At 49.2% G+C, this 26,870-nt stretch overlaps 1 protein-coding gene across 7 annotated transcripts in view; it reads left to right on the plus strand.

The window, feature by feature from the left end:
* PLXNA2 (plexin A2) overlaps positions 1-26,870 on the plus strand; it is a 219,167-nt gene that overhangs the window by 31,881 nt on the left and 160,416 nt on the right. For 5 of the 7 annotated variants that reach the window (XM_059057244.2, XM_067032490.1, XM_067032485.1 and 2 more), the window contains one exon: positions 677-859. In XM_059057244.2, coding sequence (XP_058913227.1) covers positions 677-859 — 183 coding nt within the window. Of the gene's footprint in view, positions 1-676; positions 860-12,820; positions 12,974-26,870 lie in introns of those variants that run through there. The other 2 variants (XM_059057341.2, XM_067032503.1) reach the window with 2 other exon arrangements.

Genomic DNA, 26,870 nt, shown 5'->3' on the forward strand with positions numbered 1-26,870 from the left:
ATACAACTTAATGCATCTCTTTGCACGCGTTACTTCCTTTTCTCTCCAGTGATTCCCTCACAAAGGTGGGCAGGTAGTGTGACACCAGAAGAAACTGAGATTCATGTAGATGAAGTAACTTTTCCAAAGTATAAGGCACTGTTCAATATTAAGATAACGCTTTTTAATCTATCCCCAGTATGGGATGTGGTGAATGATGGAATGACCGAAAATTCCTTATGGCCAAAGGCAGGCCTTTGCAGTCCAGGAAACAAATAAGGAACGCCACCAGGCTGGTAGGAATCCTGTGATGTTGCCTCTAGACCGAATCTCCACTGTCTAAATAGAAAGACCACCACAAATGGCATGGTCCTCAGGGACACATAAATGACCAGGAAATGAGTTTGAGCAATCAGCTTTGCAAACTGTCGCTGGTTGTCTTGGCAGAAAAGTGATAGCAGGCGATAGCAGGAGAGGGAGAAGAAAGCTGTCTGGTTTCACAGGAGTCAGTGTGGGGTTCGTGGGTCAGCCATGAGATATTTGGGCGTGCAGTATGTGTTAGGCCCGTGAACTCCATGCCTGAACTTCTCTGAGGCCTGGTGTCCTGGGGCCAGTGGCCACGGAGGCTGGGCTGGTGTGGATCCACTCGGCCCTGTCTCCACTACCACTCACCCCAGGTGCCTCCCCTTCTCCCCAGCCGGTGCCCATCGATGACAACTTCTGTGGACTCGACATCAACCAGCCACTTGGAGGCTCCATTCCAGTGGAGGGCCTGACCCTGTACACCAGCAGCCGGGACCGCATGACCTCGGTGGCGTCTTATGTCTACAATGGCTACAGCGTGGTGTTTGTGGGCACAAAGAGCGGCAAGCTGAAAAAGGTAAGAGTCCGTGAGCCTGGACGCCCCGATGCTGTTCAGCTCCTCTGCTGAGAGCCTCTTCTGGAAGGTTGCTGTTGCTGGAGATTGAACTAGAGGCAGCTCAGTTTTCTTGGGGCAGGAACAGTTAGAGTGGGGAGGTTTGGTAGGGGTTAATTTGTGGCTTATCTTCTAGCTGCTTCCTCTACGCACTGGTCAGTGAGTGTCTTGGTGATGTAAACATATTTCAATATTGACCAAACTCCAAGGAATTAGGAAGGTGCATCTGTCTAGAGGAGAAAAAACAAAAATCTCTAAATCAAATAGAACTGATTTTTTGATTATCTATGTTATGAATCACCCACATCACAAATCCCTCCCTACAGTCTATAGAGGTGATTGTACTGATCAAAAGTCTTTGCTGAGTCCAGAGCATCTGCTTGAAGCACGTTATGGGTCTCACTTCTCAGCCGATGGTGGTGCCTCTCTGGGATGGTATATGGTGCCTGGATAAGGGGCCGTTCTCCTGTCTTTCCTCTTCCTGCAATCACAGTGTCTCCCCCGCCCCTCCTCCCTCAACCCCAAGACCTGAGCTGACAGGAGGAAGTAGGCATCTTATCCTGTGCCTGCTCCGAGCACCTCTGCCCATGGGAGGGCACGGGCCGTCTGGGGCTGGCAGCACGGGAAGCCTCCTGCGCAGCGGGCTGAAGCCGGCAGCTTGCTTGTACCTGCTTGTCTAGTGCTTAAGGTGTAGAGACGGAGCACAGTCTGGTTTATTATGTGGGATTACAGTAGCCACGTTCTTTCCAGTCCCTGCTAATCCCTTTTTCCCAAGCTCACCCTCCTGCCACCTTTCCCCAGTCCCAGCACCTGTGGATCAAGGCACAGACCAGACCTCACCGCATCTCACCCTTTGATGTTGACATCAGCCCTGTGGCTCTTTCCTCCTAATCCAGTTAGAGCCTCAGGAGAGATGTTGTTTGGGAATGTAGAAGAAGGGTGTCAGGGAGGGAGCCTGAGGAAGAATTTCCGTGTTCTGCTTGTTCTGCATCGCTGCCAAAAGAGGTGAGAAAAACTGGTCTGGGTTGATGTGGAGACGCCTTCTTTCTCATGATACCAAAGCCCTTTAACCCTCTGCTCACTCTGTGGAGAGGTGCCTACCTGTACCTGTCCTGCACCCTCCACTTGGCCTGGGACTGTGAGCCCTGGCTTGGTTTCAGGTACGGGAGACTGAGGATGAGTGTGGTCCCGGTGTTTGCTTTCCCAGAAGTGGAGAGGGAAGGAGTTGGCCTTCTGAGATTCCACTAAGTTTAAAAGTGGTGTACTCTAGAAAATAGAGTCTGAAATAGGATATACATATACATATATATATATATATATATATATATATATATATATATATTTAAAACTGAATCACTTTGCTGTACACCTGAAACTGACACAACATTGTAAATCGACTCTACTTCAATTTTTTTAAAGTGGTATATTTTATCAAGACGGGGTTCAACTTGGACCCCTGAGGCTGGCTACTTTCCTGCAGGTTTATCTATACAGCTGGGTAGATTGTGACTTGCCCAGGGACTTTGGGCCGAGGGACCTATGGGAATTGAAATCCAACCTGAACTCACCTCGTCAAGCCATATGCCCTAGGGTATAAACATACCCCCAGAGGAACTCCTCGAGCTGACTCATCTGCCCATAAATACCACCTGTTTCTCAATTGCACAAAGGCTCTGTAAGGCCAGCAGGAGCCACACCTAAGCTGGTGCTCAGCATTTTCTCCTATCCTTCCTGCACCTTCAGTCACTGTTCTGGATCATTCCTGTGATTCTGTCTCCTTTATTCTCTTGAAAGTTCTGTTAAAGGCAGAGGTCATGCCTTGTTCATATTTATTTCCTTCTTTCTGCCTCATCCTTTCACCAAGTGTTCCCACCTGGGATGGGCCTCAAAACTGTCTCAAAAAATAAAAACATTCTCCAAGGAACCTTAGAGACCATCTAGCCCAATACTAGTGTTATTTGACAGGAAAATTGAGGCCCAGAGAAGAAAAGTGACTTGTCCAAGCTTAGAGATGAGGACAAGTTACCTCTTGTCCTGACATCTTAGTTGACACCTGTTGTACTTAAAGAAGCAGCCACAGAACCCCGGGGGTGGAGGCTGAGAACAGCCTTCGGGTTCAGGCTTGCTTCAGGGTTCAGCCAAGGGCTAGGGCCTCCATTCTCTTCAGCCCTGGATCTGTTAGGGAATTAATGTTTGCCAAATGGATAGATGAGGACTGAATAAAGAACCCCCCCCAGCCAGGCTCAAAAGGCCCTGGGCTGACCTTCCCATATCTCTCTTTTCAAGCCACACACTCAAGGTAGCCAAGTTTTCTTAGCCCTGTTGGAACCCCAGCAGACAAGTTGATAGGGAGGCAAGTCAGAGGGTTCAAGGACAAGGCTGGGGGCATGGCTGCCCACAGCTTGTTCCGACCTGCAGTTATCTGCCCCTTCTTAGTCTTCACTTCGATGTTCTTTAGTTGTTTCTATGAGCTCATAATACCCCTCCTTCTCCTCTGGGCGACTCACCCTTCCTTTCCACCCACACGCCTTTGAGGCACCTGATACTAAAACCGGGCTCCCACTGGCCTCCCATTTACCCAGAGAAACGGCCCATGAGGAATTTATGGAATGTCCCCAGGAAACCCTGCCATGGTCCAGGCCAAATAGCTCTTTCAACACAGGAAGGAAAAAAAAAAAAAAAAAAAACCACAACTAGCCAAGAGTTTGGAGAGGGGAGGGAAGCAGGGTGCGTCAGGACCACTCACTTCTTCCCTGCCTAACCAGGTGTCTGTCAGACTGTGCAGCCTCCATCCATGGCAGCCCATAGGACAGGATGTCCCCGAGTGGGGACGATTAGAGGAAGCAGAGACTCCCTAGAAGTGGCAGGACCACAAGGTGTTGTTCTGTGCTGTGTCACATACTTGCTCATACCTGCCCTCTGCTCGCCAGGCAGAGAACAGTGCAGATGAGGCCACCACCTTCTGAGCCACAAACATGCAGAGGGAACAGGCAGAATAAGGACGAGACATCAGAATCAAGAGGTGTAACACTTGCCTAGACTAAGGGCCAGTGCATCAGAGGTGATAAGAAGACAGGCCAGGATTCACCACAGGGATGGAACAGTTCCAGAGAAATCAGCTGCCACAGCGTGATTAACCTGGAGGGCTTCCTGGAGGAGGAAGCTTACTAGGATTTGCTCTGAGACTGAATGAGACAGACAAAGTGATGAGCTGGGGATGGGAGAGAAGGGCCCTCTAGACCTTGGGTGCCTCACTGAGAAGATGCAAAGCGCGAGCCGGGAAGGGCTAGAGTGCATGGAGGGGCTTGGAGGACTTGGCAAAGTGGAAGCCAAGGCATAGAGTACTGTGAGGCTTAAGCCCTAGAGGATCAAGTGAAAAGGATCTTGGGATTTTCGCTGACCTTGTGAGCCAACTGTGTGATCACTGATGGCAAAGTTAATTAGTCTTCACCAAACTAACAGAAGGTCATGAAAAGTGGAGGCTCCACTTCCCACGGGAGATAACATTGTAAGAGGGCTTAAGCCAACCAAAGAGCCAGGTCAACAAGGGCTGCAAGGATGTGGGAGCCATGCTGTACGGAGAATACTTTTAAAAGGATGTCAACCCAAGGGAAGAAGAGGAAAGGAGGAGACGAAACAGCTTTCTTCACAGACTGTGATTTACTGAGCACTTATTATGTGTCAGGTGATATTCTAAGAGCTTTATATCTACTAACTAATCTTTATACAACTTGATGGGGTAGGTGCTATTATCACCTCCATTTTACTGATGAGGAAATAGGAGCCAGAAAAGGTAAAGAAATGCGTCCAAGAGCCACATGGCAAGTAAATGGCAGAGCCAGGGTTTGAACCTTGATCGTCTGGTTTCACAATCATGCTTCTCCACTAAGCTGTGCAAGATGAATTAAACTTATTCAGTGTGTCCCCAGAGGGCAGAAGAGGGCCAACAGGTAGGAGTTCCGGTAAGATAGCTTTCTGCTTAATAGGAGGAAGAAGCTTCTTGCAGCCAAACTGTCCCATAATGGAAAGAGTTGACTCAAGAGGGAATGAGCTCCCGGTCAGTGGAAATACTGAAGGAGAGACTGGGTGGTCACCGATCAGGGAAGCTGCGGAGAGGCACCTACACCAAGCACATGACCTTCCCACTTATGCTGCCCCTATTTCTCTGACTCCCTCAGTAGGCGTGGAAGATAAGGGACGGCAGACAAGGGGAGCAGAGCGAGGGAGGCCAAGGCACCCTGGGGGTGGGTGTTGAAGTCACGGCCCCGGGTGTGTAGCAGAAAGCCCCTGAGGGTCAGCGGGGAGGTGCTTGGCCCAGACAGGGCAAGGCAGGACCCAGAGGATGAGGGCAGGCAGGCCTGGGGCAAGAGGCAGGGGAGGGAAAGCAGGGCCTCCTGGGGCTGGGCACGGCTGACTGTGCTGACATACCTCCTGGCCAAGGGCAGGCAGTGGGAATCCACATAAGAGACGCTTGGAGTTATTACCAAAGCACATGAGGAAGAGTAGTGGCAACGGGGACTACAGACTCATTTAACACGACTTCCCAGGTTGAAGGGAGGGGTCCAGGAGGCAGGGCGTGGGGCGTGGGAAGGGGCCGAGCTGAGAGGGCAGAAGACACTGGGACCTGGAAGCAGGACTCTCTAGGGTTTGGGACAAAGTCCCATTGGCCCCTCCTCTCCATTTGCAGCTGCTAAAACCGCTGCCTCAGCCCTGGCTTCCCATTTATTCAGGCCTCCTCTGGCCCCTCGACCCCAGGGCCTCACAGCAGCAGGAGGTGCTGGCTCTCTGTCCTCTCCCGCAACGCTGCCACCGGAAGCCTCTCCTGATGCTCAAGGCCTGGTGACATGTCCCTCACCTCGCCCCTTCCATCACTGTGACTAGCGCCCTCCTCAGAGCCCCTGCCGCTTTGCTCCAATAGCATCTGGTGCGGGAGCAGCTGCCGAATAACGTGTCCACTTCTCTTGAGATCCACAGGTCCTGGAGGACAGGGGCCCTCTTTTCCATATATGTCACCCATCCCCACAGCCGGATCCAGTGTCTCTCACACATCGGTTGCTCTTGAAATTTATCTCAAATGTACCTCCTCCAGGCCAGAGACCTGCATGCAGGCATTGGAAGAGAACCAGACACCAAGAGTGACTCCTGTTGACGTGGCTGGTTTGCAAAGGAAGGAAGTTAGGATGTGGTGGATAGGTCTGCAGGGGAGGGGGAGGGTTGGAGGGTGGCCATGGGATGAGGGGTCTAGGAAACAAGAGAACTGCTGTGACAGGAAGAGAGCCTGTTTTCTGGTTAACAGTGTTTGGAAGAGGGTGGGGTAGTGCTCTCAGCAATGCCAACCAAGCTGGGAGGAGGGGACCGCGTTTACACTGTTGCCCGCAGATCCCAGGAGAGCATGGCCAGCTATCTGCCTCACCTGCATCAGAGGCAGTTTTGCCTCCAGCCGAGAGGCAGGTACAGAGGCCCAGGCAACCCCTTCCCTGCCACCCCCGCCAGCCCTCTGTTTATCGGACTCCTGGACATTTTTGCAAATCCACAGAGACTTAGCCTTTTCAAGGTCTGGGGAGGGCCAGGGCCTCTTCTGCCACCACCTTCTTTCCCATTAGCTAAAGCAGCCACCAAAATGCCTGTGAAATTCTTGAGGAAAAACCTTTCTGCCTTTCCCTATGGGACATACCAACCCACGGTCTCCAGTCCGCAGCTCACAGGAAACCCTGCCCGACGTCCCTTCCTATTCTTATTCTTCTCTTTGTAAGCTCACAAACGATTTACTGAGCCAGGCCAGGAAAACTGTGAGCTTCTCGCAGTAGCAGCTTAGGCGCTGGAAAGAATCCATTGGGAGCACCGAAGTATTAACTCTCCCAGGCCCTGGGGTTATTGCTCAGTTACTTGATAACACTGATTATTTATGAGATATCTTTCCACAGTCCTTTCCATCCTCCACAAATGCTTCAGCTAAGTATGGCGATGGTTCCCTGCATCTGCACTCCATTTTACAGATGTGGAAAACCGAGCCACCGGGATGTTAAATTAAATATCTTGTCCAAGGTTACATGGCCAATCCATTGGCAAAATTGACTTTGGCATTTATATTTCCTCCCAAAATATGCACGGAAGTTCCTAACCTGCTACTTGGCTCCCTTGTGGGGTGGAGTTGTCTTGGCGGAAGGAAAGCCAAGTTGGATGAAAAGCTGAGAAACATACCTTTCTCGCTGTGCCAACACCACCAAACAATAGCCTCTCATTCCTCGGAATGGAAATGATTCACTCGTCTCTCATTGTGAACCTTGGATTGAGTAAACAGCCAGGGCTGCGGGTCTCATTCTAGGAGACCTAGCAGGTTTCTTGGGACCTGTGACCGCTGAGCTAACGCTCTGGGTCCCTGACGCATCTCAGCAGCTCTGGGGGCTGGGGTAGTGGGCAGCAGATGCCCTCTCCCCCTGCCCCAGAGCCTGTGCAGAGGAGGTGGGCTGGTGGCTCAGAACACCACCACATCCCTAGTAATGACTTTGGCTCCCTGCCCAGGCTCCTGCCGCCAAACTCGCTGTTTGTTTTGTTGTTTCATGGGCCTCTTGGGTCCCAAGAACTGGTCTTCTAGAAGCTGGGAAAGGCAGCATTTGGTTGGCACAGGGAAGGGGGCATATTTACAGAATCCTTCCAAACCCCCTCCCCTGACCACCACATGCCCCTGCTTGACCATGACAGGTGGAGAGAGAGGGTGTGGGTTTCTATCCAGAGCCCCAGCTGACCCCAGGGAAGAGTCCCTGATCTCCCAGAGTCATTCTGAAAGGGAGAAACTAAAGACGCATTTATTTTTTGCACCTTTTGTGCGGCTCCTGTGTGCTTCAATCTTGGATAATCCCTGTGTGAGGAGTCAGGCTGTGTGCTCAGCATGGTGCTTTGCACTCCAAAAGGGAGCCCTTTGGAGCTCCGGGCTTTATTTCAGGGCAGGTGAAGCACAAGCTAATGATTCAAGCTCACAGAATCCAGGTGACCCAAACAGGCTCTGTAGAATGTTTAAGAAGCCCAGGTGCTAATGTTTACAGAGCGGTCATTTTTAGGAAAATACAGACCACATAGATGCACATCCTTTTAGGTCATTGAGCCTTGCCTGCTTGTGGATACAGAGCATGGACATATATCTTGAGGTTGGACAGGACCTCCAAAGACCAGCTGGTGCTGTCCTCTTGTATTCAGGTAGGAACCTATTTGCATAACAAAGAGCATATGAGCTTACAGGATGCAGTTCTGACTCCAGTCTATTAGCTGTGTGACCTCTGAGCTTCAGTTTCCTCGTGTGTCAAATGAAGGCAGTTATAATACCTGCCGCATGAGATTGTAATAAGGATTAAATGAATTCATTCTTGAACGAAAATGTATTGAATACCTACTATGCGCCATTTGCTCGGTATACAGTAGTAAACAAAACTGTCAACATCACCTGCCCTAGTGAAGATTATACCTTAACGTGGGAAGAAAATAATGAGAAAATAATGAGAACGCACAATATACAGTATATTTAGAAGTTAATAAGTGCTAATGAAAAAAATACAGCATAATGAAATAATTTATGTAAAGTGGGGTGCTGAGCTTATATGCATTTAAATATCACTACTATTGTTACTTAACTTGTGAGCCTCAATTTTTTTCTTCTGTGGAGTGGGTAGTAATAAACACTTTGCATAGTTGTTGGAAGGACTAAGTGAAGTCATGTATGAAAAGTTCTTACTATGGTGCTTGGCAACAAAAGTGCTTTCCATTATTATTACCAACATCTTTGAGGCTTCCCCCGAAGTCCACTTCTTCTCTGGCTCCCTGGGGGAGTGGAGCTGTCAGATCAGCCTCTTTTTTAGTGACATGTTTGCAAGGTCAGATGGAGGAAGAGAATCCTGCCCCTTGCCCCCAGCCCTGTGTCATGGGAAAAAAAATACTTGGAAGACTAGACCAGCTGGGCCGAACTAATCTAATCCTGCTGGACACCGGCATCCAGCTGCTTTAGTCACCAGTGAGAGCTTTCCAAGTCCCATATCACCAAACAATAGGTACTGACCCCTCCTCAGGGCCGGCCGGGTTGGGGGAAGTGGTGGTTCGGCTCTTATGGCTTTGCAGAATTAACTAAAACGGGGCCAGTCTCCGTCCTTTGCATGTTCCCAAGCCAACCATGATATCCTAGGGCTACACAACTCCACCTTCAATGAACTGTGTGATCTTGGGCAGACCTTAGTGTCATCAACTGGTCCACTGATGCTACCTTGCAAGATTGCTATGCATGTCAGACTTGGGGGATATGCAGTACCTAATACAGAGCCCAGTGTGTAGCAGATGCTTAATAAATGTCAGCTATTACCATTATTACTGTAAGTGTGACTCTACTAGTGTTACTGCTACCACTCCTATACCATTACCATCCTTTTCTAAGGACCCAGATTCCCTTGGTTTCCATTAGCTCACTAATCCCATAGCATTTTAGGATAAACAGGAAGGATTGAGATATTTCTGTGCTCCGTGGCAGATGGTGATACTGAAATTCACAGAGATTATGGATTATTATGGATTGCTTAGGGTCACAGGGTAAATCAAGGGAAGATTGGAATCAGAGCTACAAATATTTCAGGTGGAGATGGTACAGCACACACCTCAGTCATCTGTATAGCCCAACAATGATGAAGCTAAAAGCTTGCAGCTACTTGAACTTCTCTTTCCTTCCTGTTATCATGTGTCCTTCTGTCCAGAGAAGCAGGAGATATATGGAGATGCAAGGTGCTGAAGGTCACCCTGAGGTTCTGTCCTTTAAGTTTCTTCCTGGGATTCTGTCCCTCTCCTGGCCTCAGCCTCCAGAAAGGTTTCTAGGCTTCAAGATGGGGCACAAGTTTAGGAGCTGGTGCCTCTGGGATTGTCCCAATCAGCCATCACTCTCCAAAACCTCACTGGATTTCAAAGGCTACTGACACCAGCTGGGCATCCCCACCTAACTTGGAAGGGGCAACAGTATCAACAGCCTTTAGTAGCAAATCAGGAATTCTCACACTTCTGTGTTCAGGGGGGATGAGAGTGCAGCCAAGGAAGATGGAGAGGCCATGGAGTCTGGACCCTGCAAAGGGGTCAGCCCCACCCCCCAGGGGGAAGGTGGACTCCATCACACAAGGTCAGGAATGTTCCCCTGATTTTATAACTGGAAAGGCCCTCAGAAAACTAGTCCAGCCAACAGACTTTGGGCAGGTGAGATGTTTATTTTTCTATTTTGTGGATAAGACAGCTGAGGCCTAGAAAGGTTAAGTGATCTGCACAAAATCACCCAGGTCCTTAGCAACAGAAGCAAGATAAAATCCAGGTTTTTAGACTTTACTTTTGGGACCCTTCTCTCTGTATCGTATGGAAGAACGTTCCCTCTGCACAAAACCTCAGGCTGACCTCTGCCTTTCCCTAGCATGCAAGCATTCCCTAAGCAGAACCTAAAATTGGTCTGGGGATCATTCTCTCCAGGGCAAGAGTCTAGCTGAACTTCCTATCCCAGGCCTGGCCATGCAGCCTTGCTCTGGGGTGCCCAGCATCGCTGAGCCCTCACTGTATGTGACTTGAGGATCTTTCTAGAGCCTGGCCAGCAAGGAGGCCTGCTTACCCACAAAATGCTTGCCTTGGGGATAAGAAGTTCTGACAAGTCAGAAGAACACTGAATTGGGAACCTCAAGTTTTACATAGGAGTCCTTTTTCTAGGCATGCTGCTTTATTTATTTATTTATTTATTTATTTATTTTGCAGGGAGTGGGCCTATTATAACTTAGATACTCACTATGTGCTAAGCCCTGAGCCACGTATTTTTTTTAGTTAAGCCTCACAATACCCTTGTAAGGTAAGGATTCATATTACGTCCATTTTCCATATGAGCAAACTGAGGCTCAACAAAGTTAGGTAACTTGCCGAGTCACCTTGCTACTAATTGGACAGCTGGGATTGGAATCTAGATCTCTCTGACTCCAGACCTGGGCTTTGTGAACCACTAACTGTGAGCACTCTATCGCCCTTCTCTACGATTCTGTTGGTCCCTCTGTAACCCACCACCTGCCCTACAGGGAGCTGCAAGAAGATGCAGGAGGGAAGAGTGCACTCTTTCCAGCCAGGATCCCCTGGAAAACTGGGCCGTGGCAGCTGTCACCTCGGCACACGCTGCCTTGTGTCACTCCCCTCAGGCCTCCTCCTCCCCTTCCCACCCATCTCAGCCCAGGCCACAATGGATGGAGTGGCAGCCTTTGTGCCACACACAGTCCCCAGCTGACTCCCCTTTCTCCAGGCATCATTGTTTGCTGTGAGCTTTCTGAAGGGGAGACAAAGGAGTGTTACTGACAAGGCCAAGAGCTGCCGTGTAAAGCGTGGGGCCTGGGCCCATCACCCGTGCATCCCTTGGAGGCCCCGGGCTTTCCTTCAAAGACACTGTCTGGGATCTTTTGTGTGCCAGTCATACCCATTCAGAGCCAGCCGGGCAAAGGTTTTGGGTGGGGGAGGAGGACAGTGAGAAATGGACTCATTTTGACCTGGCAAAACTGAAAGAGACATTTAATGTAATAGTTAACAGCAAACCACTGCTGGGGGGATGGGCCCAAATGCTTGTTCTCTGTTTATGGAGCTTATGCAATTCCATCAATATTGATGCCTGATGCCTTTGATTCTGACGCTAATCATTGCTATGAATTAAATTTGCAGCCATATAATTAGGATCGCTATTAATAGGGCCCTTAGCTAAGCACTACGATACGGGCATATCTTTTTCTTGATAGAAAATGGCATCCTTGGAACTCTGCTAATGGGGCGCACCTGGGATTTGCCAAGAATGATGTGAAAATTATACATTCTATATTTGTATTGGGCCTTTACTAAAATATCAGCAAGCAAAGGTGAGGCTGGAGGGAAGGTTCCCCCTTGCCCAGAGCTGTGGGCAGCAATTAGGTATCTCTCCCTCTCTTTGAAATCTTTAGGAAAGGATATCCCAGAGCCAATTTGTTTGCTTATGGTCCAGGGTCTGACAGCTCAGAGTCAGGAAGGTCTTCTTTAAGTCTAACCTTAACCTTAGGCTAAAAGACTAGGTACTCTGTTGATTTCTTTCTCAGACTTGCAGGTGGCTCATAGCCACCTGAGGGAAGAGGAGCATCTTGGTATGCCCCAAGCTTGGCTGGAAGGGGCTGAACCGAACCCCTCTTGATAGGCCCAGTTGGCCTCATTTTTAGGTAGATGATTGGGCAAGACCCCCACTCACAACTGACCCCAAGGGTCACCAACCAGAGAGTGTGCCAGTTAACTGCACACATAAAAGAGCCCACTGCTACACCTGGTGGGAAAGGATGAGCTCTCTCTCATGATGAGGTGCTTTCCCAGGTAAATCTGCAGCGTATTTATTTACTGGGGCGCCCAGTCATTTATTATCATCAGCCACCCAGGTCAGCACTGGAGACTCAATGCCCCACCCACCCTCTGAGTAATCACACGTCATCATGCACACAAGGGTCCTCTAATCCTTTTCTAACAATAGCACACGTGGTGACATCCCCCCTTTTCACTGGGAAGAATATGCACCACTTGGCATAAGAGATGCACTTATCCCTGCTCTTTTGACTGTCAGACTGAAAATAATGTTTCCTCCCAATCATCATTTATTGATTTTTTTTCCTTTCGTATTTTTATGTCATTGTGAGAAGACAGTGGTTTGAGTTCAAGTCCTAACCCTACTATGTATTAAGTTTGTGATCTTAGCTAAGTTATGTAACCTCTTGGAAACTCAGATTTGAGGGTTCTCATCTTTAAAGCAGGAATAATAATATCTACTTCATAAGGATTATAATGAGGTTAAAGAAGTATCTCAATTGCTCATAATGGGCCTTCCACACCTAATAAGATCCCTCACTTTCCCTTCCTCTTTCTCCTCTCACATATACCCAGATTCAGAGGACAAAAGGCTCTAGCTCTCGGTACCCACGGCGTTCGGAAGACTGCCACTTTATTTCCCACCTCTTCTCGGGGACAGCACATGGAAAATTAACTCTTCCAAACAAATGATGAACTGCAACATGAATTCCAGATGCCTTCGGTCTTTTTCTCACACACACTAAAAGGCTGAACCGGGGTTCCTCACCCCACCATCACCACAATTTCTGCTGTTTCTCTTTATTCTCAAGTAGCCCAGGGTTCTAGGTGGACTGAATCCGTCCTTGAGTTCAGGGCCCAGAGCTGGCGCACAACTCCTAGGCGCTGAGTGCTTCAAGGTATGAAGAAAAGGGCAAGGGTGCCGTAGCCTCACCTGGAATGGAGGCCCTTTTCATACAGGATTCTTACTCGCTTCTGCCTTCTGCCCATACCCCCACTGTACATTTACCCTTTCTATGTATGGGCATACTTCAGGGCAAATGTGTGGCTAGATAGCAGTGGGCCAATGGCCAACGTTAGCCAGAGAATGTAGAAAACCCTCGAAAACAGTGTGCTTGGTTCAGTCCTGAAGTACCTGAATTTGCCACCAGTTAACAAACAGCTATTTTACTCTTTATGCCTGAAGTTAAGAGGGGATGGAGATTCGTGTTGGGTTATTGCTGGGGTTGCTGTTCTTTTGGTTCCCACCAAGCAGAGGACATAAATCAGTGCCTTTAATTTTCAAAATTTGCCTGACGTTGGGCAAGTACCTAGTTACTCATACATGCATTCAAGCATACATCCAGCACGGTTACACTCACCCCATTCTGATCTCTTGTCACTTGCAAGATCTTGGATAATACCAACAAAACCCCCAAGTGGCCTGACCCTATGAGGCAATGTGATGCACCCACAAATGCTTCGGCACCTCCAGTCTTTCCGAGAGTCTAGCTGCTCTGGAAGCCATAAAACACTGAGTAGCTTCAGTCTCAAACAGATTGTTGGTCTCACCAGAGGAATGGCCACAGTCAGAGAAATAGAGGAAAAAATATGCCCAACCTCTCCCCATCAAATCAAAGAAATAAAAAATCTGTCTCCTTGGTGCCTCCCCAATATTTATGTCTGAACCCAGCAGACACCCCTGGGCTGCAGCCAGTCTGTGTATTAGCATTAGTCCATTACACTTTTTATGATGCATGTCACCCCCACCCCACCTCCTCCCCTGCATGCCACATTTTATGACTGTCCTTTTCATTTCTGGAAAGAGCTTCACAGAATGGCAGGTGCCTGCATTTCCCCACTCTTTGGGGACCTATTTGTAGGCAGCCTGTCCCAGGCCATAAACAACAGGAGATAAACCACAACCACTGGCAGTAAATGCATCCAAGGCCAAGGAGGCACAAAAAGTAGGGGGGCTTGTGTAAGCTTGGTGGTGTCTGTACAAGCCCGGTGGCCAGTGGGTCTGGAGTAGATACTACCCACAGAAGGAGAATCAAGGGGTTGGTACAGAAGTGGATGCCACCCTCCCAGATTTCTGCAAGAGCTAGAGGGAAATCCTACCACTCTCCCTCATTCCCACTGAAGCCACTTGTCCCTGAACTGTGATCAGAACCAGTAAACTTTCCAATAAGAAGAGGATGGTTCCCTTTGGCATCGTTTTCTGCTGCTAGCTCATGTTGCTACATAGATTACTCTGTGCCACTCATGTCCCATTGATGCTTCTAGATCTTGGAGCCACTGCCTGCAAGTGTCTCTGCCTTCTCCCACCCTCTCTCCCTGTGACGCCCACCCCAGCCTCTTCTTTCTTACCTCTCCAATCCTCTTCCCCTCCCTCATGCCCAAGACCAGTCTTACCAATCAATCACCACTAACTTCTGCCTCATTAGAACTTCAGCCAGGATTCTGGTGGTCATGGCGGTGATGTTTACCTATTTCAGCTTTGAGCTGCGTCCACAAGCCAAGTCACTTGTGACTCTGCAGGAGCCAGCACCTGGAGCCAGCACCTGGAGCCAGCTTTGCTCCATAAAAGGCACCCCTGGGAGAAGAAAACCAAGTTCTGAATGAATAATTAGTCTAGTGGAGATTTCAGATTCTTCTGCACACACAAACAGGAACCACAAGCAAAGAATAGAGCAGAGATAGAAGGAGGTGGTTGGTGGGGAAGGACAGGCAGCAAAGCCCTGAATAATTAGTGTGTTGAAGAGTTTTCTTTCTCATCAACCCCATCTTAGTGGCAGGACAGGGACCGAGGGTGGAGGTGATGTTCCTTTTCCCTTCCTTCTTTGGTTTTGGACCCCACATCAAATGGAAGCAAGTAGATGAAAGTGATGTGCATTTAAAATGTCCGTACACATCAGGCTGCTGGAGATAGTAGCTATTATACTGTGTGTCTGTATTTTTGCAGTAAGCTGCTAAATTATTTATTGGACACTGGGCTTTAATCTCATAAACCTGCCTGTGGGCCCCAGGCACTGGCAGCCTGAGAGCCACATAAAACACATACATCGGGGCCAGCTGCAAGGAGCGCTCCAGTGACTCTGGGTAGTGACTGTTCATTTTCACTCGGTCTTTTCCCCCAGATCAGCTCATTAACAGCAGGCAGACCCAATGAAGAACCTTCTCATGTTTCCCTCACTGTGAACTTGGAAGTGGATTTGCATCTCGTAGTAGACTAGAGCCCCAACCTGAACACCAAGGACCAGGGGAGCTGTAGCAAGAGGCTGTTCTAGAGTCTCTTTCCTGGGCTGAGGGATGGGAGCTTTGAAAGAGGGAGCAGATGACTCCAGGACCCCTGGATGTTGCTGGGATTGTCCGGAGCTAAGTGCCCTAAGCTGTGAGGTCCTGCCACTACCCCAGGACTTACTGAGAGATGACCCTGGACAAATCATTTTGTATCTTGGGCCTCAGTTTGCTCCTTTTAAGTAAAAGTGATCTCCATCCCCCTCCCTGGTTCCCAGTCCAGAAGAAGACAACTCTCTTGGTATAAATCTCCCAGTCATTCTCTGAATGCCAAGATACTAAGAACCTCCTTAAACTTACTTAATGGTCTGAGGTATGTAAAGACCTTTCATGTATATAGCGCTCATTTTGAGCTCATCTGGTTATCCTAACAACCCCGTGGGCTGTTAGGGGTTTTCCTCATCCTTATGGATGAGGAAACTGGCCCAGAGGAGTCAAGAGATTTGCCCAGCATCACCCAGCAATGACACTATGGTCGGACCCTGGATGACCATCCTTTGTATTCTAGATAGAGGAGCTCACAGGCTTTAAGCTAGTGTGAAAACTGAGGCAACAATCATCTCTGACACCCAAGCCACCTAGGGCTGGTCATGTGGGAGAAATGTTAACAGCCGTGCCCTTGTCATAGGAATTTGAGGACGAGGAGGTTGTGCTTTCCAAATCCTGGGCCTCTCCTCTCCTTGAGCAAACGAAGCAATGGCAGGACTTGTCTGGATTTCATCATTCCCTGTGCTGCAGCTGCCAACCTCTTATAACTCTGCCCCGCAAAGTCAGAGGGGCAGGGAGGCCCAGTAGGAGGATGTGGCAGAAGTTGAATGCACAGGACTTTTAATCAGTGTTCCTGGATTCAGCGGGGGCTCATGATCTACCCCCCAAAATGTTATGGAAACATTTGTATGTCTATAATTTTTGTGTAGAGGGCCCATTGCTTTCATCAGATTCTCAAAGCAGTCTATGACCCTAATATTTTGAGTCTGTCTAATGGTTTTTAGACAGTGTGCCTCTGAGCTCTAAGGTGACCACTCTAATCCCCCAGTTCCATCCTCCTTCAATTAAAGCATCTTGCTCTCATCTATTTTATATGTATCAGATTTAAATGACAGAAGATGAAATGTTGGGCCTCCCTGACCATCGAGTGGTGTGTACCCCTTGTAACAGGCATGCATATACCATACTCACCACCTACCATGCACACACATGTACGTACACATGCACGTATTAGATACACGCACGGATCCACATATGCACGCACGTACACAAGTACAAGTACACATGCACACACACACACAAACTCCCAATCCCAAACTTGGTGTAAGTGGCAGCAGTACAAGGTGAGACAGAAAGAACCCAGATCAAGACCAAGAGGTGAGTGAGGGCTGAAGCATGGAGACTAGAGCAGGCCTAAGGGAGGAGTGGATCGTTGAAGAACTCACAGGCAGGAGGCAGAGTATCAGCCCCAGTCTTGGTTGTAAAGCCAAATCAGACAGCACAGGCTAGGACAGGAGGCCAAATAGGTGGCTCCGAGTGAGTGTCCAGAGAACCAGCCCAGACCAGAGGCAGGAGTCCTGATAGCTGAGTTCACGGCTCTAACCCAGCCATGAGGTCAGAGTCGGGGATGCACACAGGGCGGCTAAGACTTGCGTTTAGAGCGTTGGTGCATCTCCGTGGCCTTCTCACCTCGGGACTTTGCATGTGTTGCCCTACCCACCTAACACCTTCTCATCTTCAAGGTACTATGGCATCACCTCCTCCAGGAAGGCCCCCCTTTGTGTGCCTCATAGCACCCCATCACATGGCTATCAGAGCAGGGAGCATAGCGGTTAAGAAGAGTCCAGGCCCAAGGTGTCCTGGATTCCACCCCTGACTCTGCCCCTTAGTACCTGGGTGGCATAGTAAGAATCACCTCGCCTCTCTGTGCCTGTCTCCTCATGTGCAAACTAGAAATAATAATAGTTTCTCCCTCACAGGCTTGTTGTGGAGCTACATGTAAATGAGCCAATACAGGTAAAGCACAGAGAGCAGTGTCCAAAATAGGATAAGGGCTCAGTAAATGTTACCTATTATCATCGTATGTATTGTCATCCCCCTTTTTCTTTCCTCTTCCCTCAGTACACTCAGCAGTTTGGGGATAGGGGCTGCGTTTATCATCTCTGTGTCTGTAGGACCAACTAATGTAGCAGAGATTCAATACATGTTTAAAAAGAAAGAAAGGAGATGGGGAAAGTGGGGATGGGGGAGGAGGGAAAAACTCCTAGGACAGGAGTCATCTTTCTGCCCCAGTAGTAAGACATCTTCTTGATGGGAGTCAAAAGGGGCTTGCATGTGTGTCCTCCGGGTAAGGTAGGACTTCAGAAGTTCCTAGCAATGTCTACGGCTGGCCATGGGCAAAGGATGAGATTCTTCGGGGAGTGCCCATGATTCAAACAGTCACATCTCATACACAGAATTCAAGCCCTCAGTTGCTGCAGACAGATCCCTTTGGGACTGCCCTATCCCGGGGGGGGAAATTCCTTCAGCCTCACTTAGCTCACAACCTCACCCGCCTGTCAGTGCTCCATCTGCAAATCCCAGTAGGTACTAGTTCGATGCTAAAAGAGAGCTGGCAGCGGAGACACCAAGGTGGTCCGGGTGGTGCCCTGCCCATCCCACCTCTGTGACTCCATCAGCCTTTCGGAGACCAGAGCTTAGTAGACTGTACACCTCCTGCCACCAAGGGTTTGAAGATGCAGAACTACACCCGTGATTACTTAGCGTGTTCATTCATACATTCGCTCATTCAAAATAATGAATATCACTATCAGTGCCTACTATGTGCTTTCAAATATATTACATGTTGCTAATATCATCGTTAATTACATTAAGCCAGGATCTCTCAACTGCGGTGATTCTATGGACATTTGGTGAAATCTGGAGACATTTTTGATTGTTATGTCTCGGGGCAGGAGGTGCTACTGGCGTCTGGTGGATAAAGGCCAGGGATGCTGATAAACATCCTGTAATGCACAGAACAGCCCCCACAAGAAAGAATGATCCTGCCCCTAATGTCGTAGTGCTGAGGTTGAGAAACTGAGCAAAGCAACAAACATTTATTGGTCATCACATCATTTATTGTGCCAGCCACTGTGCTAAGCACTTTGCTTTATTTAATCCTCCCCCAACAGCCCTGCAACACAGGGACTAGAACTATATGTCTTTCCAGATGAGAAAACCAAGGCTCAGGGAGGTGAAATTATTTCCCCATCCATTCATGTCATATGTATTTATTGGACAACTCAGTAGGTGGTGGATTTGGAGATCAAAACCACCCAAAGTCTGCTCATCCACTAAACCCTGTTAGCTCTCTGCTCCAGAGCAGGAAAGAGAAAACAGGAAATAAGTAATTGGGGGAGAAGTGTAAGTTTGGGGAGGAAAGCAGAGTTGATAAATGCCACTGGGTATGACAAAGATACTGCTTTTTCTTACCTGCCTCCTCCTGTCCTTCATTCCCCACACCTACTCACATGCTCCCAGACACACACATAAACAATTAAACAAAATCCTTGAGGCCTCAGTTTGCCTTCAAGTTTATTTTGGTGTGGGCGGTGATTTTAGCTTGAGATTACACCCTCCTTCCTCTCCCCTCAAAATGTGTCTCATCTTATAAACACAGCCAGTTCTTTGGCTGGGAGAAGGGTGGAAATATTTCTCCTGCTCCTGAAGTGTCTTGATAAAGATCTGCTCTCTGCCAGCCTCCAGCTTCTCCTTGTGCTGATTTAGTGCATGCTGTAGGAGGTGTGGTATTTTATCTGTAGCTCCTGACTGGTGGGCTGTTTGGATGGGGCCAGCATGTGTCGTGGGAAGAATGTGGACTTTGGAATCAGACCATCTTGGTTCCAATCTTTGCCACCTACTAGGTAGGCGATATTGGGAAAACTAGCCTTACTGAGCTCTGGTTTCTTCATCTGCGAAATGAGAATGATGATACCTACCTTGAAGGGTGCTTTCAAAATTAAATGAGGTCAGGCATGTTCAGCTTTTCGCCCGGTGCTTGGCAAAGAGTGAGTCCTCGGGAAGTGCAAGCCAGTATTCTCATCTTCCACCTCAGCCCCAGGTTGGCTTTTCCCAGGGGCTCAGACAGATGGGGAGGTGTAGTCACTGCACCCTCCCACCCTCCTGGTGGGCCTCCCTACCTGCTCTGAGTCTTCTCTGGGGCCCACGTGTATAGGTCAGCCCAGGCCCCCCAAATCGACCACAAGACTGCCATCTTGCCCTGCCCCCCACGGTGAGTCAGGCGACTTAGACCACCCACACCCACCACTACCTCCCCGGCACAACGTGTGAGTGACAGTCATCCGTGTTTCCTGTTTACCCCTCAGCTCAGCAGAGGCCCAAAGAATGGCACGGAAGAGTAAGCAGTGGTGCCAGTTGACCCTATTTAAAGATGTACTCTGACATCATTTCAGACCCCGAGGCTAGGAGGGATCCTCAAGACGCCTTGTCCTAATGATGGTCCTCACCACCATCCTTTTGTCCTTCTCCACCAGCTTCTCACAATGGAGGATTTACTAGAAGGGGCAGCTACGGAAGGGAAACCCATTCACTGAGCGCCTGCCATGCGCTAGACCATTTGCCGCCTGAACGTAGCCCACCCTCCCCTCCTGGGTGCACTATACCCAACCCACCTGGAGCAGAAAGGCATGAGCACTGCTCTAAAGACCCTCAGAAGATGACCTTCCTTATCTCTCTGCTGTCTTATCTTTGGTGACCACCTGAACCTCAGGGTCAGGAAGACCCAACGTTAGGAATTACAGTATGCGGTGTACTTTCTCCTTTCCCATCTCATTTAGTTCTGCTAGCACCTCGAGGGGTGGATATTCTTATCAACATTTGGAAGATGGGGTAAACAGGTCCCGGTAGATTATTCAGTCAGTGAGCCCTGGAGCCTTGACATAAGTCCTGCTTTTGTGGTTCAAAGCTCACAACCCCCGAGATGCCTCAGTTCTCTCGCTGGATTCTTCCTTATATCTTACCTAAAGTAACCATTTAAAAATTGTTCTTGGAACACCGTAGGCTATGGGCCATGGGAGATGTAAATTAGGACAACACGGCAACGGGCCTTTCCTCAGATACCTACAGTCTATTTGAAGGCGTGGGACGTGTTTGCTAGCTTCTCACTTCCCCTGAAGACAGGATACTGCGCTCCCTCTCACAGAGGTTCTGGCTCTGCAGCTCAGGCATGGGGTGGTGTGGAGCTGGAGAAAAGGAGCCCAGACATCAAGTAACCTGGGCTCCAGCCCTGGCTCTATAGCCATTGCCCTTGGGGAAGTTATCCTGTTCCCTTATATCTAAAATGGAGACGTTGATGATTCTGGTTCCTAGCTCGAAGGACTAAGGAAGTGATTTAGTGAAATAATATGTGTGAAAGCATGTGGAAAACAAATGTTAGGGTCAGTGCTCTCATTCTTCCCCCTCCCCATCCCCTACATCTTATTAGCAGCCTCAGACACTTTGAGACATTTCTATTGCTAGTCACCACTGTAGCCTGACCATATGTCTTGTGACCAGGGCAATTACAGTTCCATGTTTCAACTGCTACCCCAAAGCCATGCCCTCCTCCCCATTAAAAAAAAGAATATAGAATGAGCTAGGCCCTAGAGAGAGAAGCTGACCTCTGCAGATTATACCCCAGGAATACATGGCCTGGTAATGTCCTGCAGGTGGAGAAGAAAAATGCCAGAAACTTTCACCAGATCTTGGTCACTGTCCCAGCAGGAAGGGGTGCAACAGTTCAGGGAGGACCAAGACCCTGAGGATATCTCTCCACAGCTCTGGCTGTTGTGGTCTCTCCAAGGAAGATTTTTGACTGGAGAGGTTTTCAGGTTTGCCTTCACGAGGTCGGTTGTAGGGAACTAAGCTTGAGCACAGAGCAGGAAGGAATTTCAGATTTCGAGTGTTCACGAGGAATGCATTCATTGTGAAGGCTGCTGCCCAATCCCTTCCACGTCCAGCCTCCCACAGTCTCTCTGGCTCATTGCAGAACTGAGATCAGCTAGGTAACAGAAACATCTTCCTCTTGCTGGTCTGTGACACGCCCCTGCCAGGATGGGAGCCATTACCTTTTCCATATGTGGAATAATTGCAGGGGTCATCACCCTGGGAGGGGGGAGGTCGCTGCTGGGATCCCTCTCCAAGGGACTCCAGGTCCTTTTATTTAATCCTCAGGAGAGTCAGTAACAATAAAGAAAGTGGGAGATGCGGAGGAGAGGAGCTAAAGTATTTGCCCAAAGACACGGTGAGCTGCTCGTAATTCCAGCTCAAAATTCTTAGGTCCGCAAAACACTGAAATGTGTCTCTTGTCCCTCCCCCTTCCTTCCTACAGGAAGAATTTTGTACAAAATAACATTGCAATTCCCAGAGCAGCACTCCATTGCTTAGCTACCTCTCCGTAGATGTGGGGCCTCCTTCTCCTCCCCCCATCCCGTTTTCTCTATCACTGCCTCCTGCCTCCAAGCCTACCTTCCTGAAAGACATTCTTGATACTGTCATTAAACAGCTGCCAGCAACACCTGCTGGCATTCTCTGGTGCAAGGATAACAACCCAACTTTAAAAAGAAAGAATACTAAACAAGAAAGGTTATAGGAGGTGTAGTCGTGAGTTCGGTTTGGGGGCTTTTTGTGTTTTGTTTTTTTGCCAGATTACTTTTCCTGCACTTCTCTGTTGATTCTCTTATTCTGTAAATGAAGTTTTTTTTTTTTTTAAACATCTTTATTGGAGTAAAATTGCTTTACAATGGTGTGTTAGTTTCTGCTGTATAACAAAGTGAATCAGCTATACATATACATATATCCCCATATCCTCTCCCTCTTGCGTCTCCCTCCCACCCTCCCTATCACAGGGGCTACCCCCACCCAGAAAAGCCTTTAACGATGGAGGGGAAAAAAAAAGATGGAAGAGCCAGCTGTTCCCTCCTCACCCCCCACCACTCCCTCCCACCTCCTTCCAGCAAATGCTGATGCAGGGTGATAAAGATGGGGTTCTCAGAATCTTGCCTAATGATAACTCCCTCGAAAGTCATTACCTGGGCGGCTTTTCCTGCTCTGCTCTTCTGCCCTGGAGTTTCTCCTGTTTATCCAAGGAGTCTCATAGGGAGACCCCTCAGAGCTTTGCTCACTGCCCCAGTGGTTGTTAAGCCTGGGTAGATGACTGCTCAGTGGCTCCACCATCCTGCCCACAGAGGTCTAGCCCACTTGGAAACCACCAGCAACCCATTCTTAACCACACTGTCCCTAAGTGCCATGGGATCCTGCCGCCTGGCTCATTTCCTCCTGCTGCCAGCTGGAGCTCAGATACAAAGCCTATTATATTTTTTTAAAATGATAGGTCAAAAGCAATGGATTTTTATTTTTGCTTTCAGACAGAGGCCAACGAGGAAGAAAATGGCAGCTTCAGAAAACTGAGCTGTATCTTGTGGTTGCCAGGGGTTTGGGGGCTGGTGAGAGCTGGAGGGGTTGAGTTACTGGAATCAGGGTCCAAGAGAGCTTTGGAGAGGTCAACCCGAAGCTGTGTTTGTGGGAACAATCAAACTGATGACTCTGATGGTTTTCTATTGTGTCATGGAAAAGGCTTCTAGGGAATTCGTGCCAAGTCTTTAGAAGAAAAGATATATATAGCTAAAGATGAGTGTATTTATAGAGAGATATATGGATATATTTATGCCAGTCATGCTAGTTAGCTCTGCAGGCAGGAGGAGGTGCCCTGGAAAAAGAGGAGAACACGAGGATCTCCCTACAGCTCCTCTGGACCCTGGGAGAAGGAAACATGGGCATCATGGGAGGTACTGGAATCTTTGGCCTTAATCCCCAGGGACCCACCTCGTAGACCAAGAGAGGCTTCCTAATGGAGGCCGAGCCTCTGAGCCCAGAGTTTTCTTTTGAACTATTCAGGGAGGATGTCTTGGAAGGAGATCCTTCTGGGCTCTGTGATCCCTGAGTAACCTAATCTTCAGAGCAGAGTGTGAGAGGCAAGGAGGCCATATGGGAAAGTGCAGTAGTGCAGGGTGGGGTGGGGGGCTGAGGGCTCATGCCCCAAAGAAGGGATGGAATGCTCCGAATTCATTTGCTTTTCACCTGTGGGAACAAAGCTTAATTGGACTGTCGGCCTTGGCGGGACCGAGACCCTGATTTTAGAGGCATTGGGAGGCTTGCCTGCTTGGCTGGGACCATCTGCTGGCCCCCTTGGAGCCTGGAGGAACAGCTGAGGCTTCCTGAGAAGTTGGGCTAAAGATTCTTTCCAGAATCTCCCTGGAACTACACGATGTATGTGTGGTATGTGTGTGTGTACGTGTGTGTTTGTGCGTGTATATGTGTTTATGTGTGTGTGGTGTGAATATGTGTTTATGAGTGTGTGTGCATACGTGGTGTGTGTGGTTTGTGTGTATGTAAGCATGCATTCCTGTGTGGTGTGGGAGGGTGTATGTGGTATGTGCGCATGTATGTATTTGTGTGTGTATGTGTCTGTGCATGTGTGGTGGTGGGAGATGTGTGTGGGGTGTGTGTGTGTGTATGTGTGTGTGTGTGTGTACATGCACTCTTCCTGACTTCTCTCCATCAAGGGACCTCCCAGGGCGGGTGAGGCTGCCAGGGCCGTGAGTGAATTGGGTGGGTGGACTAGCTGGGCGGCCCAGTATCTGCTTCTGCATCTCTCATCCTACCTCCATCATGTCAACAACTTTCAAAATTGACTGAAGCATGACCACTTGCCTCATCCCCAGCCTGTGTCCCCTGTCCCCATCTCTGCCCATACCCACCCCATTGGAGGCCCAAGGGTATGATGAGTAAGTCAGGCTAATGACACTGCACCCACCTTATCTAGCATTGCCCTTGGTACACCTTCCTCGATATGTTTCTGAAGCAGCGGGTGGGGATGCGAGGCAGGATATTTTTGCAAAACCCGTTTGGCTGTAGCTGCCACTTGAATTCCTCCTCCACAGCAGACACCCAGCACCGCTCCTCCCCAGGCAAATTGAGTAGCTTAGTACTAGCAAAGAGACTCAAGGTCTAAAGAAGGCATACAGGTTGGAGTAAAATAGTTGTGACACTCTTACACTTCCCTTTCCTCCTCCGTGTCTCACCCTACCCAACACCCACCCTCAAGGCCAGTCAGTCTGCATTCCTAAGGAGCAGGACAGCATGTGAACATCTGGAGAAACCACAAATGAAAGTTAGACTCAAGTCAGAGACTTTCTAGAATAGCATTGTCCAAAAGAACTTTCTGTGATAAGGGAAATGTTTATATCTCTGTCATCCGGTACAGTAGCCACTAGCCTCAAGTGCCTATTGAGAGCTTGAAATGCATTAGTGCACCTGAAAAACTGAACTTCTGGTTTTCCTGAATTTTAATTAATTTCCATTGAAATAGCTCCATGTAGCTAGTGGCTATTCTACCAGATGGCACAGTTTTAGAGTATGAAGTAGAAACAACTCCAAAGGCTGGGATACCTTTCAAGCCTAAAAGAGAATCCTCTGTCTCTCAGTCCCAATTAAAAAGAGGGCAGTTTGGTAAGATGCCACAGTGCAGTGTATTTACCATCAGCCCCAGGGTGAGCCACATTTTCAGCCTAAAGCACGAGATACACTTCTTTCTATGATCTGTTCCCCGCTCAAAAGAAACGGAGGGATGGAATAAGCAGGACGGGCCCAGCCCTCCCCCGCCTCCCGCCCCGCCCCCCCCCCGCCCCCGCCACTGAGAACCACCCTGATCCTCCACTGCACCTGGCCCGGCTCCCCATCCACAGTGTGGGACCCTCGGAGGCCGCGGGGCTGGGGGCACCATGCAGAGCGATGCCGCAGCTGCAGACATCTGCTCGCCCTCCATCTCTGCCCCTTCATTTCTTTTCTGTCAGCAGCAGCTCTCGGCCTCTGATGGTCAGCAGAGTCAAAGAGGCCCTGCAGACCTGTTTTCCGGCATCCCCTGCTCCCCCGTCCCCTGCTGAGGAAGGTTAAGAGGGAAAGAGGAAAGAAGGAGACAGGAAGGCAGGGTGTGGGTGAAATGAAATGTTAGTGACATTCAAGAAAGTGACTTCATAGGCCGCTCACTGCCCTCCCTCCGGATTCAGGATGAACCTTGTCTGGTTTATAAGCCATCGGCAACTTCTCTCCTGTCCGAGTCGTCAGATCCTGGTGCCCCCATCCCCTCCCTCCTTCCCACACATACAAGAACACATGTGGCAGGTCCATCTGTGACCTTTATTCTTCTGACCTCACCCCTGGAAGGGGAGGAAGCCCCAGAAGAGCCTTCACTCCCCATTGCAGACTGAATAAATTCCACCATCCTCCCTGCCTTCAACCTTCCCGATTCCTCCGGGTGCGCGACAGGAAGAGGGGAAAAGCCCTCTTTCTGGGCCAGGAGGTTGGCAGCCCCAGCTGGATCCCACATGTGGAGAAAGCCCGGCGGTGGGAAGCCTTCCTTCTTCTGATCCCAGCCTCTGCTGGCTCTCCCAGCCTGAGAGCTGAGCATCCTGTGAAGTTGCTTTCATTCATCGCCCAGCAGTGGGTTCTCCTTGGAGAGAGGCAGCCCAGGGTGGGTGGCAACCCAGGAGTCCAAGACGCAGACCCCCGCACAGCTCTGCTCAGCTGGAAGACAGCTGTGTGAGCCCCTTCCCCTTCCTGCACCCGAAGAGGACAGCAGAAGAGCCCTCGTTTTGCTGCTACCAGCAGAACAATGGCCGATACCCCTCCGTTTCTTTCTCTGCAAAATAAGGAGATTGCATGGGAAGGCCTTTCTTGAGCTAACCTTCCCTGAATGTCATTTCCCAAAAACCCCACTCCTGCGGGCCAAGCAAGGGGCTTTTAATAGCTGTGGAAGTGCAGCAAGATTCTCCTGCAGCTCTTTTGGTGGCTCTGATTTCTCAAGGAAGAGAGATGAGCCAGCTCTCCCTTTGAGTTTGAGTCACTCACTGCCTCTCCAGTTCTGTGCTTTGGAGCTGAGCTGAGTGCTGAGCTAGACTGAACAGGCCTTGGCTGCAGGGAGAGAGGACAGATATTAGTAAATTCACTTTTGTTTGTGTAGCAGCTAGAGCAGGGAGGAGACGGAGTGAGGTAATAGAACTTCCTAAATCAGTGCATTCTCCGGGGAGTGTAGCATTTCCTTTCCTAGCTAAGTTTCCAAATAAGAAAGTTCGAGTTTGCATCTTGAAAGTTGTTTTTCAGGACATGATTTCAAAATACACATTCTCTTCCTATCTATTGATACACCACCACATCCCATGCCCAGACCCTGTCCCTTCCTGCCCGGGTCCATGGGGGCTGGTCTGCAGATGGGAGTAGGGGGTGGTTCTAGGAGAAGGGGGTCTGGCCAGAGAGCAGGGGT

Source organism: Kogia breviceps, chromosome 1 (assembly GCF_026419965.1).
Source record: "Kogia breviceps isolate mKogBre1 chromosome 1, mKogBre1 haplotype 1, whole genome shotgun sequence".
Taxonomy (NCBI): Eukaryota; Metazoa; Chordata; class Mammalia; order Artiodactyla; family Physeteridae; genus Kogia; species Kogia breviceps.